The sequence below is a fragment of the Somniosus microcephalus genome, chromosome 24 (genome assembly GCF_052327205.1).
Source record: "Somniosus microcephalus isolate GS21.2 chromosome 24, FLI_Smic_1.0, whole genome shotgun sequence".
Lineage (NCBI taxonomy): Eukaryota > Metazoa > Chordata > Chondrichthyes > Squaliformes > Somniosidae > Somniosus > Somniosus microcephalus.
The window spans coordinates 758,469-779,855 of record NC_141010.1 but is presented as its reverse complement, the minus strand read 5'-3'; the positions used below and the strand labels follow the sequence as shown (position 1 = coordinate 779,855).

General features: G+C 45.9%; 1 protein-coding gene across 2 annotated transcripts in view; it reads right to left on the bottom strand.

Annotated features, from left to right (window-relative positions):
- The window catches only part of coasy (CoA synthase), a 236,625-nt gene that overhangs the window by 2,103 nt on the left and 213,135 nt on the right, over window positions 1-21,387 (bottom strand). For both annotated transcript variants that reach the window (XM_085966033.1, XM_085966034.1), the window contains exons 8-9: window positions 11,676-11,773; window positions 3,144-3,290 (exon numbers count right to left, since the gene is read on the bottom strand). In XM_085966033.1, coding sequence (XP_085822159.1) covers window positions 3,144-3,290; window positions 11,676-11,773 — 245 coding nt within the window. The remainder of the gene's footprint in view (window positions 1-3,143; window positions 3,291-11,675; window positions 11,774-21,387) is intronic.

Sequence of the window (21,387 nt, the reverse complement as noted above, 5' to 3'; positions counted from 1 at the left end):
CAGACCCCCACCACCCTCTGGGTGAAAAATTTCTCCTCAACTCCCCTCTAATCCAATTACTTTAAATCTCTGCCCCCTGGTTATTGACCTCTCTGCTAAGGGAAATAGGTAATAACAGAAAATGCTGGAAGCACTCAGCAGGCCAGGCAGCATCCGTGGAGAAAGAAACAGAGTTAACGTTTCAGGTCTGGGACCCTGCATCAGAACTGGAAAAGGTTAGAGATGTAATAGATATTAAACAGGTGTAGAGGCAGGGAAAGGGGGGGGGGGGTGGAGGGAGGAGGTTGCAAATGGGGATGGCAAAAGCATAAACAGCCTGAAAAATGGGGGCAGAGGTTATAGTCTGAAATTGTGGAACTCAATGTTGAGTCCAGAAGGCTGTAAAGTGCCTAATCGAAAGATGAGGTGCTGTTCCGTGAGCTTCATTGGAACAGTGTAAGAGGCCGAGGACAGAGACATCAGAGTGGGAGTGAAACGGAGAATGAAAGTGACAGGCGACCAGAAGCTCGGGGTCACCCTAACGGACTGAGAAATCGGTCCTTCTTATCCACTCTATCTAGGCCCCTCATAATTTTATACACCTCAATTAAGTCTCCCTTCAGCCTCCTCCATTCCAAAGAAAACACCCCCAGTCTATCCAATCTTCTGCGCAGCTAAAGTTCTCCAGTCCTGGCAACATCCTCATAAATTTCCTCTGTACCCTCTCTAATGCAATCACATTCTTCCTGTAATGTGGTGACCAGAACTGTACGCAGTGCTCTAGCTGTGGCCTAACTAAAGTATTGAGCTCTTATCCATATCCTACCCCCTGTATGCTCCTTGATATCTGTTGTGTCGGTACCTTTCTACCTAGACACAATTTAGGACTCAGAACTGAGAGATTCAAACATGAAGTGCTTTATTGGAAGGAAAGGAAGTTCTGGAAAGTTCCGAACAAAGAGAGCTAAACTTAACAGAAAACACCCAACCATTTATCTCCTGTGACAGCGCCACCACAGGTGGGAGGAGAACACACGATACATAACAATATCCAGGGGCCTCTAGATTTGGGAGTCCCACCCTTTCTCTTTGTGGGAACATATTTACTCCATCTCCTCCTTGAATGCTTCCCACTGCTCTGACACTGATTTACATGAAAGTAGCTGTTTCCTGTCCACTTTTGCTAAATCACATCTCAGATTAGTAAAATTTGTCTTCCCCCAATTGAGAACGTTTACTCCTGGTTTATCTTTGTCCTTTTCCATAACTACGCTAAATCTAACTGAATTATGATCACTACCACCCAAAATGCTCTCCCACTGATACCACTTCCACCTGCCCAGCTTCATTCCCTAAAATTAAGTCCAGAATTGCCCCCTCACTTGTTGGGCTTGCAACATACTGGCTAAAAAAAGTTCTCCTGAATTTACTATAAGTCCACTGACTCCCACAGCTACCTTGATTACACTTCCTCCCACCCCGTTTCCTGCAAGGACTCTATTCCATTGTCCTAGTTTCTGTCTCCGTTGCATCTGTTCTGATGATGTCACCTTCCATACCAGTGCTTCCAATCTATCTTCCTTTTTCCTCAACTGAGGATTCCCCATAACCGTGGTTGACAGGGCCCTCGACCGTGTCCGTTCCATTTCCGCACTTCTGCTCTCACCCCTTCCCCTGTCTCCCAGAAGCACAATAGGGTTCCCTTTGTCCTCACCTTCCACCCCACCAGCCTCCACATTCAACGGAACATCCTCCGCCATTTCCGCCACCTCCAGCATGATCCCAGCACCAAACACATCTTCCCCTCACCTTTCAGCATTTCAAAGGGACCTTTCCCTCCGCGACACCCTGGTTCACTCTTCAATCACACCAAACACCCACTCCCCTTCCTATGGCACCTTCCTCTGCAAGCGCAGGAGATGCAACACCTGCCCTTTTACCTCCTCCCTTCCCACTGTCCAGGGCCCCAAACACTGCTTCCAGGTGAAACAGTGATTTACTTGTACTTCTTTCAATTTAGCATACTGTATTCACTGCTCACGATGCGGTCTCCTCTGCATTGGGGAGACTAAACGCAGATTGGATGACCGCTTTGCAGAACACCTCCGTTCAGTCCGCAAGCATGACTCGGAGCTTCCAGTCGCTTGTCATTTTAATTCTCCACCCACTCCCACTCTAACACCTCTGTCCTTGGCCTCCTAGACTGTTCTAATGAAGCACAATGGAAGCTCGAGAAACGGCACCTCATCTTTCGACTAGGCACGCTACAGCCTTCCGGACTCAACATTGAGTTCAACAATTTCAGATTATAACCACTGCTCCCATTTTTTTGGACAGCAGCTGTAGGTAATTATTCTGCTATTGCCATTTACACCTCCTCTAGACCCATAATTTGTTTCTTTACTTGTCCCATTACCATCCCCTTTTGCCTTGCACTATCATCTCTTTCGTCATTTAATCACTCCTGCCTTCCACCCTTCCCTTTTGTTCTTTTCTCCACCTTTCCCTGCCTCTGTACTTGCTTAAAACCTGTTACATCTCTAACTTTTTCCAGTTCTGATGAAAGGTCATAGACCTGAAACGCTAACTCTTTCTATCTCCACAGATGCTGCCTGACCTGGTGAGTCGTTCCAGCACTTTGTTTTCAGGTTAATGTTCTCCCACATTTAGTTGAGAAATCACATAAAACAAACATGTTATTAGATATAGAAGCTTTATCATAATCACTAAATGTACAGGATTGGCCTCATCCCCATCAATTAAGCTTGGGTCCCAACTGAAAGCTGGTTAGATGCCTGCTGATAGGCAACTAGGCTCAAGCAGTGGGCTGGTCTGGTACTTGGAGGTTTAGCTGGACTCATGGCTGTAAGTTTGAATTCCAGTTTCCTCTGGTATTCATGGTGCCAACACTGCATAAATGTCTCCAAGCTTGTAGCTGGGCTGTTTATTGGAGCAATGCACTAAAGCAGTGCACCACTGTACAGGTAAGTAGAAATAGCTGACAGATTGCAGGAGGGGTACAAATGCTCAGTTCTTCAATTGAGGACTACACACATTCTGGGCTACAACCGTTGTGCCAGTGGTCTGGCCCGCTCAATATTTACAAAGTGCTTAAAGTTATGATACAAAGTGAACAGCTGTTGCTTATTAACTGGTCCAGTAACCTGTTTTTCTGTGACTTGAGGCTCCCATAGTGTACAAAGGACAACATTGGCATGTTGCACCCGCTGGACATTTGTCCACTGGCTTGCAAGTCGCTTTTTTGCATCTTCTTCACTTATGTTGTCTCTTATCGTAATCCTCTTGAGTGCCTAGCACACGGGAAAAGAGGATTACAGCTTTAGGGCCACCATAACCATGGCTTCAGACAAAACAAACAAGATATTCAGCAAGTACAGCAGAGCCTGTGTATAATGGTTAGTAATAATCGAGTGTACAGAGGTAACGTTAAATGTTTTCTCAATGAGCAGAGTCATGAATAGCACTGCCTAAGAAACTGCCGTAGGGTCTCAGATACAATGTGCCATTTTCATGGTTTCTGTTGCTCTTTATAAAATTCGAACTTGGAAAAGTGTTATTAATGGAAATAGTGGATGCATTGGTTGTCATCTTCCAAAATTCTATAATTATGGAACAGTTCCTGCAGATTGGAGGGTGGCAAATGTAACCCCACTATTTAAAAAAGGAGGGAGAGAAAACAGGGACCTACAGACCGGTTAGCCCAACATCAGTAGAGAGTATATTATAAAGGATGTGATAACAGGACACTTAGAAAATATCAACGGGATTAGACAAAGTCAACATGGATTTATGAAAGGGAAATCGTGTTCGACAAACCTACTGGAGTTTTTTGAGGATGTAACTGGTGGAATAGATAAGGGAGAACCAGTGGATGTAGTGTATTTGGATTTTCAGAAGGTCTTTCATAAAGTCCCACATAAGAGGTTAGTGTGCAAAATTAAAGCACATGGGATTGGGGGTAATATACTGGCATGGATTGAAAATTGGTTAACAGACAGGAAACAGTGTAGGAATAAATGGGTCTTTATCGGGGTGGCAGGCGGTGACCAGTGGGGTACCGCAGGGATCAGTGCTTGGGCCCCAGCTATTCACAACATATATCAATGATTTGAATGAGGGAACCAAATGTAATATTTCCAAGTTTGCTGATGACATGAAACTAGGTGGGATTGTGAATTGTGAGGAGGATGCAAAGAGGCTTCAAGGCGATTTAGACAAGTTGAGTGAGTGGGCAAATACATGGCAGATGCAGTATAACGTGGATAAATGTGAAGTTATCCACTTCGGTAGGAGAAACAGAAAGGTAGAGTATTATTTAAATAGTGATAGATTGGGAAATGTTGATGTACAAATGGACCTGGGTGTCCTTGTACACCAGTCATTGAAAGCAAACATGCAGGTGCAGCAAGCAGTTAGGAAGGCAAATGGTATGTTGGCCTTCATTGCAAGAGGATTTGAGTACAGGAGCAAGGATGTCTTACTACAGTTGTACAGGGCCTTGGTGAGACCACACCTGGAGTACTGTGTGCAGTTTTGGTCTCCTTACCTAAAAAAGGATATACTTGCCATAGAGGGAGTGCAGCGAAGGTTCACCAGACTGATTCTTGGGATGGCAGGACTGTCGTATGGGGAGAGATTGGGTCGACTAGGCTAGTTCACTAGAGTTTAGAAGAATGAGAGGGGATCTCATTGAAACGTATAAAATTCTGACAGGGCTAGACAGGCTGGATGCAGGGAGGATGTTTCCCCTGGCTGGGGGGAGGTCTAAAACGAGGGGTCACAGTCTCAGGATACGGGGTTAGGACATTTAGGACTGAGATGAGGAGAAATTTCTTCACTCAGAGGGTGATGAACCTGTGGAATTCTCTACCACAGAAGGCTGTGGAGGCCAAGTCACTGAATATATTTAAGAAGGAGATAGATAGATTTCTAGACACAAAAGGCATCAAGGGGTATGGGGAGAGAGCGGGAATATGGTATAGAGATAGAGGATCATGCTGGCGGAGCAGGCACGAAGGGCCGAATGGCCTACTCCTGCTCCTATTTTTTTATGTTTCTATGTTGCTTTGTAGCTAAAGTTAACAGCATATTCAACATAGTCTATAATTCACTGTCCCCCCACCCCGGTAAAAGCACAAGATTTTTGTGCTATGCTGTATTTTTCAATGGGACGGCACCCATCGCAACTTGAATGGTCTTAAACCTCCCTTTCCTGATAGCAGTCAGAAGTTGAAGCTTTCCTGTTGATTATTGCGAGAGATATGTGACAACATTTAAGAACTGTACTGTTTGTGAGTCTTAACTAAGACGTAGCTTTCAAGGAATCTGTGTTTTGTGATTTATGAGACTTTCTCCTGGACATGTACAGCCCTGTTAGTGGACAGACAAACACATGCAAAGGACTCAAGCAGCTTTGTATGGATCCGGTTCAGACCAATTAAAATGCTTGTTAAACCTTCAAGCAAGAAACAAAGCTGAACATTTTCATTTCTTTGGTGGAAGAGCAACTAAATGTTGTATAACCACCTTCACTGGTATAATCTTGGTACTCAGTGGTTTCTATCCTAATATCAGCAAGGTGTATTAAGACGCTGCCTTATTTTATAGCTGACACATACACAGAGAAAAGAAATGCAGAAAGAAATGCAACCAAAATCGTAACAATGAAGGAGATCTGTGGGAACACTCTGCGCGCCAAACTTCCTAAATGTATCACAAGGGATTCGTACACAAGATTATCCACAAGGGAGAATTCACTCCACTGTCTTTGTCTGTACCACATACCCCTTTCCCATTCCAACCTCCACAGTCCTCTCAATCCTACTCTCCCTTCACGTCTGTCCATCTTAATCGCCATCTCTTTCTGCTACTTTCCATCCTAACCTCTCTCCAGGCTTGTGGCTCTCAATGACGTGCTTTCAGCTTCAGTCTAGAATTGTTTTTATGTTCTGTTGGTAATTAGACAAAGCTTCCTCGCCTTTTGCTTTTGAGAATAGTAATCTCAACATTTTTAATCCAGAAAATCAGAGAATCTTAGATGCTATCACTAAAATTTTCTTTATTGTTGCATCCTTTAAATAGGAATTGCCTTCTCTTCTTCCCTGTTCAAGCACCAAATCACTGAAAAAAATAAGGTTTCACATTATAGGGTGATTGAATCATAGAAGTTTACAGCATAGAAGGAGGCCATTCAGTCCACCATGTTTCTGCTTGCTCTTCTCAATGCTCCGCCCAAGTTGGTCGTTGTGTTTGTCTGTAAAACAACAGTAACTGCACTTCCATTAAAAAGTAGTTCATTGGTAGTGATGTACTCTGGAACTTCCTGAGGAAATGAAAGGTGCTATGTAGCCTTTATAGAGTTAAGATCCAGATCAGCCATGATCTAACTGAATGGTGGAACAAGCTCGAGGGGCTGAATGGCTGACTCCTGTTCCTATGTAAATCCAAGTTCTTTCAAGTTTGCTGTATCCTTGTATCTTCCTCTGCTCCAAATATTTATCAAATTTTCCCTTAAAAGATGCAATGGTCTCTGCCTCAACCATTCCCAATGACAAAGCATTTTATACAAATGCAAAATACTGCAGATGCTGGAAATCTGAAATAAAAACAGAAAATGCTGGAAATACTCAGCAGCTCAGGCAGCATCTGTAGAGAGAGAAACAGAGTTAACGTTTCAGGTCGATGACCCTTCGTCAGAACTGGAAAAAGTTCGACATGTAACAGGTTATTAAGCAAGTGTAGGGGCAGGGAGAGGTGGGAGGGGAGGAAAGAACAAAAGGGAAGCCCTGTGTGTGTGTGCAAGGCCGATGTAGCAGAGCCTGGTCTCCAATCGTCTTGGATCTTCACCGCGCATCAACTACAAGAGAAATGCAGTGAACAGCACCAACTGCTGTACATGGCCTTCTTTGACCTCACAAAGGCCTTCGACACCATCAACTGTGAGGGATTGTGGAGTGTCCTCCTCAAATTCGGCTACCCTCAAAAGTTTGTCACCATCCTCCACCTGCTTCACGATGACATGCAAGCCGTGATCCTGACCAACAGATCCAACACAGACTCAATTCATGTACGGACCGGGGTCAAGCAAGGCTGTGTCATCGCACCAACGCTCTTCTCGATCTTCCCGGCTGCAATGCCCCATCTCATCCTCAGTAAGCTCCCTGCTGGAGTGGAGTTAATCTACAGAACAAACGGGAAACTGTTCAACCTCCGTCACCTCCAGTCCAGATCCAAGGTCATCCCAACCTCTGTCATCGAATTACAGTATGCAGACGACACTTGCGTCTGCGCACACTCTGAGGACGAACTCCAAACCATCGTCAACACCTTCACCGAAGTGTACGCGAGCATGGGCCTTACACTAAACATCCGTAAGACAAAGGTCCTCTACCAACCTGCCCCCGCCACACAGTACTGCCCCCCGATTATCAAAATCCATGACGAGGCCTTGGACAACGTGGACCACTTTCCATACCTCGGGAGCCTACTGTCAACAAGGGCAGACGTCGATGACTAAGTCCAACACTGCCTTCAGTGTGCCAGTGCAGCCTTCGGTCGCCTGAGGAAGAGAGTGTTTGAAGACCAGAATCTCAAACCCAGCACCATGCTCATGGTCTACAAGCAGTAGTGATACCCGCCCTCCTGTATGCTTCATACACATGGACCATGGACAGCAGGCACCTCAAAGCACTGGAGAGGTACCACCAACGCTGTCGCTGCAAGATCCTGCAAATCCATTGGCAGGATAGGCGTACCAACGTCAGTATTCTCGCTCAGGTCAACATCCCCAGCACACGGGCCACATCGTCCGCATGCCTAATATGAGACTCCCAAATCAAGCGCTCTACTTGGAGCTCCGACACGGCAAGAGAGCCCCGGGTGGGCAGAGGAAACGCTTCAAGGACACCCTCAAAGCCTCCTTGAAAAAGTGTAACATCCCCACCGACACCTGGGAATCCGTGACCCAATACCGCACAAAGTGGAGGAGAAGCATCCGGGAAGGCGCATAAGAGATTGGCGTGCAAAGTTAAAGCATATAGGATTGGGGGTAAAGTACTGACTTGGACAGAGAACTGGTTGGCAGACAGGAAGCAAAGGGAATAAACGGGTCTTTTTCCGAGTGGCAGGCAGTGACTAGTGGTGTACCGCAGGGATCGGTGCTAGGACCCCAGCTATTCACAATATATATTAATGATCTAGATGAGGGAACTAGATGTAATATCTCCAAGTTTGCAGACGACACAAAGCTGGGTGGGCGTGTGTGCTGTGAGGAGGATGCAGAGAAACTCCAGTATGATTTGGACAGGTTGGGTGATTGGGCAGATGCAGTATAATGTGGGTAAATGTGAGGTTATTCACTTTGGTGGCAAAAACAGGAAGACAGATTATTATCTGAACGGCAATAGATTGGGAAAAGGGGAAGTGCAACGAGACCTGGGTGTCCTTGTGCACCAGTCGCTGAAGGTAAGCATGCAGGTGCAGCAGGCGGTTAAGAAGGCAAATGGTATGTTGGCCTTCATAGCGAGAGGATTCGAGTACAGGAGCAAGGATGTCTTGCTGCAGTTGTACAGGGCCTTGGTGAGACCACATCTTGAGTATTGTGTGCAGTTTTGGTCGCCTTATCTGACGAAGGATGTTCTTGCCATGGAGGGAGTGCAGCGAAGATTTACCAGACTGATACCTGGGATGGCAGGAATGACGTATGAAGAGAGATTGGGTCGAATAGGCTTCTATTTGCTTGAGTTTAGAAGAATGAGAGGGGATCTCATTGAAACTTATAAAATTCTAACTGGACTAGACAGACTAGATGCAGGAAGGATGTTCCCGATAGTGGGGGAGTCCAGAACCAGGGGTCACAGTCTAAGGAGTAAGCCATTTAGGACAGAGATGAGGAGGAATTTCTTCACCCAGAGAGTGGTGAACCTGTGGAATTCTCTACCACAGAAGGCAGTTGAAGCCAGTTTATTAAATATATTCAAGAAGGAGTTAGATATATTTCTTAAGGCTAAAGGGATCAAGGGATACGGGGAGAAAGTAGGGACAGGGTACTGAATTTGGATGATCAGCCATGATCTCATTAAATGGCGGAACAGGCTTGAGGGGCCGAATGGCCTACTCCTGCTCCTATCTTCTATGTTTCAACGTTTCTAACACCTCGAGTCTCTTCGCCGGGAGCAAGCAGAAGCCAAGCGCAAACAGCGGAAGGAGCGCACATCAACCTAAGCACCCCACCCACCCGCCCCTTCAACCACCGTCTGCCCCACCTGTGACAGAGACTGTAGGTCCCGCATTGGACTCATCAGTCACCTGAGAACTCATTTTTAGTGTGGAAGCAAGTCATCCTCGGTTCCGAGGGACTGCCTAAGAAGAAGAAGAAAGTACCTAATTGAAAAACTTTCGATTAGGCACTTTACCCCAACAGTGGCACATAGTTCTCATTTCTGAGGCTAAAAGCTAGTAATTTGTGTTTATTTAAAATTAAACAGAAGCAAGAATTACTCCAGCAGAGCGAGTACAAAGTGCTTGCATTTATAGTGTTCATTTCCTCGACACATCCCAAAGTGCTTTAAGACCAATGGATTACTTTTGTAGTAGTTACTTATGTAGGACATAGGCTGTAAATAAAAACTTAATTTCTCAGAAGTACTTTAAAAACATTTCAAAATGACCAAACTCTCAAAGCTAGAGTGACTCTTGTAAATTTGGAACACACATCCTGAAGAAAAGCTTTTATGTTGGACAGCCAACCCATGGAGTCCCTTTGTTTTCAAATCCCTCCATGGCCTCGCCCCTCCCTATCTCTGTAATCTCCTCCAACCCCACACCCTCAAGATATCTGCGATCCTCTAATTTTGTCCTCTTGAGCATCCCTGATTATAATCACTCAACCATTGGTGGCCGTGCCTTCTGTTGCCTAGGCCCTAAGCTCTGGAATTCCCTCCCTAAACCTCTCTTTCCTCCTTTAAGACGCTCCTTAAAACCTACCACTTTGACCAAGCTTTTGGTCATCTGCCCTAATTTCTCCTTATATGGCTCGGTATCAATTTATTTGTCTTATAATACTCCTGTGAAGCGCCTCGAGATGTTTTACTACGTTAAAGGTGCTATATAAATACAAGTTGTTGTCATCCTTTCATTTGTCTCTTGTCCATTTGTGGGACAGCAAGAAAGGAACCGACAGCTACCAGCATGACTTACATCTTTCTTTCCTTTTGATGTAAATTGTTACAAAAGTCCAAAATTGCTTCACAATTAAACAAAAACTGTCAACGGTAGGTTACCAGGCAACAGAAGCCTCTCAGGACACAGCTAACGAGAAAGTGGATAATGGGAGCAAGGATGATCAACATTTCATTGGCTGATTTTTTCCCCCGTTTCTCATTAGTGGTCCTGTATGCACATACATCAAGCCAAAATATCCCAGTAGCTTGTTTCCAACATTTTCTTGGTGCCGTCTCTCTGTGAACACAACTGACTCATTCAGTCCGTAAGGGGGACCCCGAGCTTCCGGCCGCCTGTCACTTTAATTCTTCGTACCACTCCCACTCAGACCTCACCGTCCTCGGCCTCTTGCATTGTTCCACGGAAGCACAGCGTAAGCTCGAGGAACAGCAGCTCATCTTTCGATTAGGCACTTTACAGCCCTCTGGACTCAACATAGAGTTCAACAATTTCAGATCATAACCTCGGCCCCGATCATATATATTTTTTATCCACACTTTTTGTTTGTGCCTTTTTTTCTTCTCTCCCACATTTCATTCTGCCAGCGCAATTCACACTTCATCGAGAGCCATCCTTTGTTTCTTAACCTGTCCCATTACCATCTCCTTTTGCCTTGAATATCTCTTAATGTCTCTTAACCTCTCCTGCCTTCTATCCTATCACAGACCTTCCCTTTTGTTCTTTCATCCCCTCCCCCATTTCCCAGCCCCTAAACTTGCTTTAATATCTGTTCCATTTCCTGCTTTTTTCCAGTTCGGACGAAAGGTCATCGACCTGAAATGTTAACTCTGTTTCTCTTCACAGATGCTGACTGACCTGCTGAGTGTCTCCAGCATTTTCTGTTTTTATTTCAGATTCCAGCATCTGCAGTATTTTCTTTTTGTATTAGTGACTCATTTTATTATCTGTATGATGACCTGAAGACACTATGTTGGGTCCCAGACTTCACTTTAAGCAATAACTCAGTATCCATTAGAAACTAGTGTGCCTATGACTGCTACAGTGAAGCACAGCTAATTTAGGACTATTGGAAATAACCAAAGTACAATATATAAGGCAAGTTCATGTAAATGAATCACATGGTTATTTACACATCTTACTAGTAGTATAAAGGGTACAAAACTAAGCAAGGATATTAAATAAACTTCCTCAGTAATTGCTGACCCAGTCTAGAATGGTTCAGAGCTCAACTTGCACTCTGGATTTGGTACCAAAGGAAAAACAGCAAAAGCATGACAGTTCAACAAGGACAGATTTTACTTTCTTCAGGCTAGCCATCGATTACAAATCACAGTCACCTTCAACATCGAGGCTGTGTGCACTAAATAAGGATTAATGAACCTATCCAGTGTAAAAATAGCAGGAACATCAGACTATGTTAAATACCTGAAGTGTCAGTTATCAGGAGAAATGTTTTGTATTCACTACAGCTGTACATAAATACACAGACCCACCTCCTCTTCTGGAAGAATAACCACCCAAACCTCATGAACCATATCAATCCAGCCAGCTTCCAGCAAGAGTGCAGCATCCACCACACACACAGGTTTACCTGACAAAAAAAACAAATGAACATTTTATAAGAAATTCAGACTTTGGCTGTGCACAAACTCAGCTTATTCCAGTTCCCATCGGTGCAATATTGAGTGTCTGACAGACAGATGTTTTAACACATCCCCTGCAATCATTTTAGTCCCAATTTAGTACACAAGGGTTAGATATATTCAACAATGCTTCTTATTTTTCCTCCTGGGGAAGGAAATTGACGGTCTCCAAAGTAGGAGATGAAGGCGGTGATGAGAGAGCGAATTCCACTGTGGACTCTGGATGAGCAGAACTCTCACTTTGAATTTTATGTTCTTAAAACATGTTCCACTGAAAGATCACAGGGATTCATTTATTTGAAAGCACAGCAGAAAAGAACTGCTCCTATTTGCGCTGGTCTGTAGCATCCTTCCTGATTGCTGGCTCTAAGTTGGGGTTTTCCTGCCTGTCACCACCTTCCATTTCCCTTTTCCCAGCTGCTTGCTGCTGAGACCTAAAGCTGACAAATCTCACTCCGTGGTAATCAATCCATCCCTTGCAAAACAACTGATAAATTGACATAAATACACAAAGCTTAACCTAACATTTTTAAACAGCAGTTATTTTTTGAGTAATAAATGTGACAGACTTTTCAGATGCTGTCATCACTTCTAACAGTCAGCCGTGGCTCAGTGGGCAGCACTCTCACCTCAGTCAGAAAGTTGTGGGTTCAAGTCCCACTCCAGAGGCTTGAGCACAAGAATCTAGTCTGACACTAGGAGATGCCGTCTTTCAGATGAGATGTTAAACCGAGACCCCGTCATTTACCAACATCACCTGAATTTCTTGATGTTACTGCCTGAAACACGCTTCTACCTGTTTAGTCTTCATGCTAGGCACTTTGTTCAGGAAATCAGTAAGTTTATTGCCTGAGGCAGTAGTGTTATTTGAAATAACGGCAATCTCCTGCAATTGAATCTGGTGATCAATCTGGAGGTAATATATTTTACCATGTGTTTCAGCTGAAATGAAGCTATAATTTTGCAGCATTAAACATAGAAATTACATCCCTGAATATAGATATTACTAGTTGATCCCTTATGGCATTACAGGAGTTTTAAGGGTTAATCTCTTTTAAAATCTAGTGTTAATTGCTAGTAGCTCTTAAGTAAGATCAACTGTTTAAGTTAAAATTTAAACTTTAAATTTTGAAGTTTCTTCAGGCTTAAGCAGAGACAAACAAGCAAGGATTTGGATATGTGGTAGGACATTTAGGACTGAGATGAGGAGAAATTTCTTCACTCAGAGGGTAGTGAACCTGTGGAATTCTCTACCACAGAAGGCTGTGGAGGCCAAGTCACTGAATATATTTAAGAAGGAGATAGATAGATTTCTAGACACAAAAGGCATCAAGGGGTATGGGGAGAAACATAAACATAGAAGACAGGAGCAGGAGCAGGCCATTCGGCCCCTCGAGCCTGCTCCGCCATTCAATGCGATCATGGCTGATCATCCAAATTCAGTACCCGGTCCCTGCTTTCTCCCCATACCCCTTGATCCCTTTAGCCTTAAGAAATATATCCAACTCCTTCTTGAATATATTTAATGTATTGGCCTCTACTGCCTTCTGTGGTAGAGAATTCCACAGGTTCACCACTCTCTGGGTGAAGAAATTCCTCCTCATTTCTGTCCTAAATGGCCTACCCCTTATCCTTAGACTGTGACCCCTGGTTCTGGACTCCCCCGCCATCGGGAACATCCTTCCTGCATCTAGTCTGTCCAGTCCTGTCAGAATTTTATAAGTTTCAATGAGATCCCCTCTCATTCTTCTAAACTCCAGCGAGTACAAGCCCAATCGGCCCAGTCTCTCCTCATAAGTCATTCCTGCCATCCCAGTTATCAGCCTGGTGAATCTTCGCTGAACTCCTTCCATGGCAAGAACATCCTTCCTCAGATAAGGTGACCAAAACTGCACACAATACTCAAGATGTGGTCTCACCAAGGCCCTGTACAACTGCAGCAAGACATCCTTGTTCCTCTACTCAAACCCTCTCGCTACGAAGGCCAACATATCATTTGCCTTCTTAACCGCCTGCTGCACCTGCATGCTTACCTTCAGCGACTGGTGCACAAGGACACCCAGGTCGCGTTGCACATCCCCTTCTCCCAATCTATTGCCATTCAGATAATAATCTGCCTTCCTGTTTTTGCCACCAAAGTGGATAACCTCACATTTATCCACGTTATATTGCATCTGCCATGCTTCTGCCCAATCACCTAACCTGTCCAAATCATCCTGTAGTTTCTCTGCATCCTCCTCACAGCACACACGCCCACCCAGCGTTGTGTCGTCTGCAAATTTGGAGATATTACATCTAGTTCCCTTGTCTAGATCATTAATATATATTGTAAATAGCTGGGGTCCAAGGACCGATCCCTGCGGTACCCCACTAGTCACTGCCTGCCACTCGGAAAAAGACCCGTTTATTCCAACTCTTTGCTTTCTGTCTGCCAACCAGTTCTCTATCCAAATCAATACCTTGCCCCCAATCCCATGCGCCTTAACTTTACACGCTAATCTCTTATGCAGGACCTTATCGAAAGCCTTCTGAAAGTCCAAATACACCACATCCACTGGTTCTCCCTTATCTATTTTACCAGTTACATCCTCAAAAAATTCCAGTAGATTTGTCAAGCATGATTTACCTTTTGTAAATTCATGTTGACTTTGTCCGATCCTGTCACTGTTTTCCAAGTGCTCTGCTATTACATCTTTTATAATGGACTCTAGCATTTTCTCCACTACCGATGTCAGGCTTACCGGTCTGTAATTCCCCGTTTTCTCTCTACCACCTTTTTTGAATAGTGGGGTAACATTAGCTACCCTCCAATCCATGGGTACTGTTCCAGATTCCATTGGATGTTGGAAGATGATCAGCAATGCATCTACTATTTCTAGGGCCACTTCCTTAAGTACCCTAGGATGTAGATTATCAGGCCCTGGGGATTTATTGGCCTTCAATCCCATCAATTTCCCTAACACCATTTCCCTACAAATACTGATTTCTTTCAGTTCCACCCTTTCATCAGGCCCTATGTTCCCGACATCTCTGGGAGGTTATATGTGTCCTCCTTTGTGAAGACAGAACCAAAATATGTATTTAATTGGTCTTCCATTTCTTTGTTCCCCATTATAAATTCCCCTGATTCTGACTGCAAGGGACCTATGCTTGACTTCACCAATCTTTTTCTCTTCACATATCTATAACAGCTTTTACAGTCAGTTTTTATGTTCCCTGCAAGCTTACTCTCATATTCTATTTTCCCTTTCTTAATTAATCCCTTTGTCCTCCTTTGTTGAATCCTAAACTGCACCCAATCCTCAGGTTTTCTGCTTTTTCTGGCCAATTTATGTGTGCTCTCCTTGGATCTTATGCTATCCCTAATTTCCCTTGTTAGCCACGGTTGAGTCACCTTTTTTGTTTTATTTTTATGCCAAACTGGGATGAACAAATTCTATAGTTCATCCATGCGGTCTTTGAATGTTTGCCATTGCCTATCCACCGTCAACCCTTTGAGTGACATTCCCCAATCAATCCTACCCAACTCGCTCCTCAGACCATCGTAGTTTCCTTTATTTAAATTCAGGATCCTAGTCTCTGAGTCAACTACTTCATTCTCCATCTTAATGAAGAATTCGATCATATTATGATTGCTCCAACCCAAGGGGCCTCGTACAACAAGATTGCTAATTAATCCTTTCTCGTTACATAACACCCAGTCTAAGATGGCCTGATCTCTGGTTGGTTCCTCGACATATTGGTCCAGGAAACCATCCCGTAAACACTCCAGGAATTCCTCCTCCACAGTATTGTTACTAATTTGGTTAGCCCAATCTATATGTAGATTAAAGTCACCCATGATGACTGCTGTGCCCTTATTGCACGCTTCTCTAATTTCCCTTTTAATGCCATCCCCAACCTCCGCATTACTGTTTGGAGGTCTATATACCACTCTCACTAACGTTTTCTGCCCCTTGGTATTTCTCAGTTCTACCCATACAGATTCCACATCATCAGAGCTAATATCCTTCCTTACAATTGGGAGAGAGCGGGAATATGGTATTGAGATAGAGGATCAGCCATGATCATACTGAATGGCGGAGCAGGCTCGAAGGGCCTACTCCTGCTCCTATTTTTCTATGTTTCTATATTTGGAGAAGGAAGATATTTGGACAAGTGCACTGACTTAATTCAGTAATTCGCTCCCCATATTAAAGGCATATATTGCGTAGTTTTTATATTGGCATTATAAATTCCTTAAAAAACTGTCTATGCAAACCTGCCGCACTGTAATTACACCCTCCCACCAATGGCAACAGGAAGTGCATGCAGGCATAGGTAGTAATATATTTTATATATATAGATTATATGTTATCTGTGTGCACAAGCATCACAAGGTAACACAAGGGCCCCAATTTTCGGCTTGTGTGGGGAATGGTCGGATTTCCCCGAATGTGGGGTTTCTGACACACATAAAAAAGTGTCAGCCAGCTCCACACAATTTTCCCCTCAAGTGGCCAATTAATTCCCAGCATGTGGGAAGCCGTGCTAATTGTCCAATTCGAGTCAGAAATCCCCACAGTATGATGTCATCATTCGTGGTGCTTTCAAGGTCCATAGCAAGAACTACATCCTCTGAAGGCTTCCAAACGAACCATACAGGATGGCAGAGGAGCCTGCAGCAGCTGTGGCCAGTGCCAGACCCCGAGCTGCCTCCAAATTAGACGAGGCTTCACTGCAGGCATTACTGGATGGGGTAAGGGCCCACAGGGAGGTCCTCTTCCCTAGGTCAGCGAGGAAGAGGCCTCCCACTAAGACCAATGCTGCATGGATGCAGGTGTCAGAAGATGCCAGCTCGCTGGGAGTCACCAGAAGAACCTTGGCATTACATCTCTAACTCCTTCCTTTACTCCCCCCACAGTACCATCCAGAGCCCCCGTCCTCACTGTGGAGGAGGAAGAGGCTGTGCAGCCAGACTCCTCAGAAGAAGCTCCAACCTCTGAGGGCGCAGCGTCAGCAGAAGTAAGCGCATCCAGCACCAGCGCAGGCACTCACACCTCGGGGGGACCTTCAGGACATAGAGTAGTGTTGTCACCTGGTGTTTCACAGCTCACAAGTGAGCCTCAGCAGATTCTGGAGACAGGGACAGCAGTGGAGAGTCCTCGTCGGAGGGCGCAAGACTCTGCCAGCTCAGCTCAGCTGCGCTGCATGTCGACCCTCTGCCTCTGGGTCCATCCGCAAGAGAAGAGGTGATGGATCTCCATGCACAGATGCAGCAGTCTCTGGCAGGTTTTGTCTCCAGGGTCGCTGCGAGTGTGGAGCGAATGGAGGAGTCCATAGCGACCATGAGCAGAGCCTTTGTGGAGTCATTGGCGCATGAACGCATCACCATGGAAAGGTTGGCAACCTCCATGCAGGAGATAACTCGCCAGGGTACGGAAAACATGGTGAGTGCTCATAAGAGAATGGCATCTCTTGAGGAGCGTTGGCCATCTGTTGAACAGAGAAACCAGATCTTCATGGAAGTCCTTCTGAGTAGGACTGCCAGTGCAGAAACGGGTCCCACTGGCCCCCTAAAGCGCAGCAAGGTGCTCTCAAGCCACCTCCAAGCACTGGCCCCTTCTGGCCTGTGCAGCTTCAGGTGAGTGAGCAGCAGCCTGGTGCTCATCCTGCTGTTCCTGGTTCTGCTGCTGCCGCCTCTGCTGTTGGAGATCCTCTAATGCCAGGAAGGGAAGGTACCAAAGGCCTCCCATGCTTCTGGCAGATGCCTCCGTTGAGGGGGCGCTGAGTTAGGGTGGTGAGAGGGGCTTCCCAGGAGCTCACACTGGAGAAGTGTGTGAGGCTCCAACTTTCTACAGCTGTTCCTAAGCCTTCAAAAAGTTCCCCCAAGCCTTCATCAACAAGGTCCTGCAGCCTGCAAATGCTGCCTCTTTAAATCTCTTCAGCCCTCAGCGACCTGCAGCTGACAGCAAGCAAGCCAACTGTTTTCACGCCAGCTCTCATCAGCGGGGTTCCCCGCAGGCGTGTTTGACGTGGGGAGAGCCCCAAAGTCGCATCAGCCCCGGAAAATCTAGCTCAACAAAGGAGATAATTGCTCATTACTGCTCCGACGACCAGTCCCGCCAGCGGCGGCCGCGACTTGAGGCGGGTCGCGTAGAAACGGCGGTCCGAAAGTCGGACGGGGCGGGGAATCAGGCCGGGGGGGGGGGGGGGGGGGTGGGGAGGGTCCCGACCCGCTTTTTCGCCGATTTTCGGCCCCCGGCCGCCTGGAAAGCCGCCCAACGGCGGCCAGAAAATCGACCCCCAGGAATCTAAGGGTAGAATTTCCTCTTCATTGAGCCTGGGAAATCAGCATTACTCAGGTACAGTGAGGGGTAAAGGGGGTGGGGGGTAACTAATTACATTGGCTCTCTGTCCCACAGTGATAACCCTGAATTTCCAGCAACTTTCCTATTTGACTAGTGGGCCTGGGGTAGGTGCAGGCCTAGTGTTAGCGATATTTTGAAGAGGGAGGCCACATTCGGCTTCTTTCTGCATCGTTCCCTCTGTACATCTGTTGGATACCATGGGCGGCTTGTACCAGGACCACCATAGAGTACGGGGTCTTCAGGGGGTGCAAAACAGCGTGGCGACTTAGCTGGCAGGAGTGGCCTGCAGCTGCGTTCTCATTAAATGCCTGATTTTCAGGCACAAGGTTCCAGCCAGGGTCTGATCCTGGATTGTGTGCGTGCCTGAGCTGTACCAATGGCCCAGGGCAGGAAAATTTCATGTTACCATCAAGCACTGTGCCCAGAGAGGAAAATCTAATATCCGAAGATCCAGCAAAACTGAAAAAAGTGAGTTAACAGCAAGGACAGTAAATCAGCCACCCTGGGGGTCATGACTTGGATCTCATTGAATACACAAATTATAACCAGAAGACAGCAAAACAGTCAACAAGTCTTTCACTTGAATTGGGAATAAAAACAGAAAATGCTGGAAACACTCAGCAGGTCAGGCAGCATCTGTGGAGAGAGAAACAGAGTTAATGTTTCAGGTCGATGACTTTTCATCAGAACTGGAAAAAGTTAAGAGATGTAACCGGTTTTAAGCAAGTGCAGGGGCAGGGAAAGAGGGGAGGGGAGGAAAGAACAAAAGGGAAGGTCTGTGATTGGGTGGAAGGCAGGGGAGATTAAATGACAAAAGGGATGATGGTACAAAGCAAAAGGAGATGGTAATGGGACAAGTAAAGAAACAAAAGATGGGTCTAGAAGAGGTGTAAACGAGAATAGCAGAATCTGCTGTCTGAAAAAATAGGGGCCGAGGTTATGATCTGAAATTGTTGAACTCGATGTTGAGTCCAGAAGGCTGTAAAGTGCTTAATAGAAAGTTGAGGTGCTGTTCCTCGAGCTTATGTTGACCTTTATTGGAACGGTGAAAGAAGCCGAGGACAGAGAGGTCAGAGTGGGAGCGGAGCGGAGAATTGAAGTGACAGGTGACCGGAAGCTCGGGGTCACGATTGCGGACTGAACGTAATTGTTCCGCAAAGCGATCACCCAATCTGCGTTTAGTCTCTCCAATGTAGAGGAGACCACAAATTTTAACAACAGAAAGTGCTGGAAACACTCAGCAGGTCAGGCAGCATCGAGGAGAGGAGAAACAGAGTCAATGCTTTGGGTCGAACCCTTCGTCAGAACTGGAAAAGGTTAGGGAGGAGAGATTTTTAAGTAGGGGCAGGGAGGAGGTGAGGAAAGAACAAAAGGAAGGTCTGTGATAGGATTGAATGACAAAAGGGATGATGGTGCAAGGCAAAAGGAGAGGTAATGGGACAATTTAAGAAACAAAAGATGGCTCGACATGATGTGTGGATGATGATGGCAGCTACATTAACAGCTACCATGTGAGGAAACAAGAGGTAAAAAAAAAGAAATACAGGGGCTAATTCATAGTCTGAAATTGTTGAACTCGATGTTAAGTCCAGAAGGCTGTAAAGTACCTAATACAAAGATGAGGGGCTGTTCCTCGAGCTTACGTTGAGCTTCTGTGGAACAATGCAAGAGGCCGAGGACGGAGAGATCAGAGTGGGAGTGGCGGGGAAAATTAAAGTGACAGGCGACCGGAAGCTCGGGGTCATGCTTGCGGACTGAATGAAGGTGTTCCACAAAGCGGTCACCCAATCTGCGTTTGGTCTCCCCAATGTAGAGGAGACTGCATCGTGAGCAGCGAATACAGTATATTAAATTGTAAGAAACACAAATAAATCGCTGTTTCACCTGGAAGGAGTGTTTGGGGCCCTGGACGGTGGGAAGGGAGGAGGTAAAAGGGCAGGTGTTGCATCTCCTGCACTTGCATGGGAAGGTGCCGGGCAAAGGGGAAGGGGTGTTGGGGGTGATAGAGGAGTGGACCAGGTTGTCGCGGAAGGAGCGGTCCCTTCAGAATGCTGAAAGGGTGGGAGGGGAAGATGGTATGTTGCCTCCCTGGTGCCAGGGTCAAGGATGTCACTGAACGGCTGCAGGGCATTCTGAAGGGGGAGGGCGAACAGTCAGAGGTTGTGGTTCACATTGGTACCAATGACATAGGTAGAAAGAGGGATGAGGTCCTGCAACAAGAATTTAGGGAGCTAGGTAGCAGATTAAAAAGCAGGACCTCAAAGGTTGTAATCTCTGGATTACTCCCGATGCCACGTGCTAGTGAGTATAGGAATAGGAGGACAGAGCAGATGAATGCGTGGCTAAAGAGTTGGTGCAGGAGGGAGGGCTTTAGTTTCCTGGATCACTGGCTCTGCTTCTGGGGAAGGTGGGACCTGTACAAGTCGGACGGGTTGCACCTGAACTGGAACAGGACCAACATCCTTGCGGGGAGGTTTGCTAGTACTGTTTTGGGGGGGGGGGGGGTGGGGGGATGGGATACGGAGTGGAGCTATAGTAGGGGATGATGCACAGCCAAACATAGAGGAAAAAACAAGTCAGCCTGGAAGGCAGAGCAAATGTGTAACGGCACAAGGGAGTATGGCAAGGCTGAATGGCATTTATTTTAATGCAAGGAGTCTTGCGAGTAAGCAGATGAATTGAAGTTATTGTTGAACACATGGGAGTACGATATTGTTGCTATCACAGAGACATGGTTGAGGGAGGGGCAGGACTGGCAGCTCAATATTCCGGGGTATAGAATCTTCAGGCGAGACAGAGGGGGGTGTAAAAGGGGAGGGGGTGTTGCAATATTAATTAAGGAGTCAATTACTGCTGTAAGGAGGGATGATATCTTAGCAGGTTCCTCTAATGAGGCCATATGGGTAGAACTTAAAAACAAAAAGGGGGCAAGCACTTTGCTGGGAGTGTACTATAGACCCCCAAACAGTCAGGGGGAGATAGAGGAACAGATATGTAGGCAAATCTCAGAGAAGTGTAGAAATAATAGGGTAATAATAGTAGGGGATTTCAACTTCCCCAATATTAACTGGGATAGTCAGAGTGTGAAAGGCTTAGAGGGTGCGGAATTCTTAAAGTGCATCCAGGAGAGCTTTTTGAGCCAGCATGTAGAAAGTCCTGCAAGAGAGGGGGGGTACTGGACCTAATTCTAGGGAATGTAGCCGGGCAAGTGG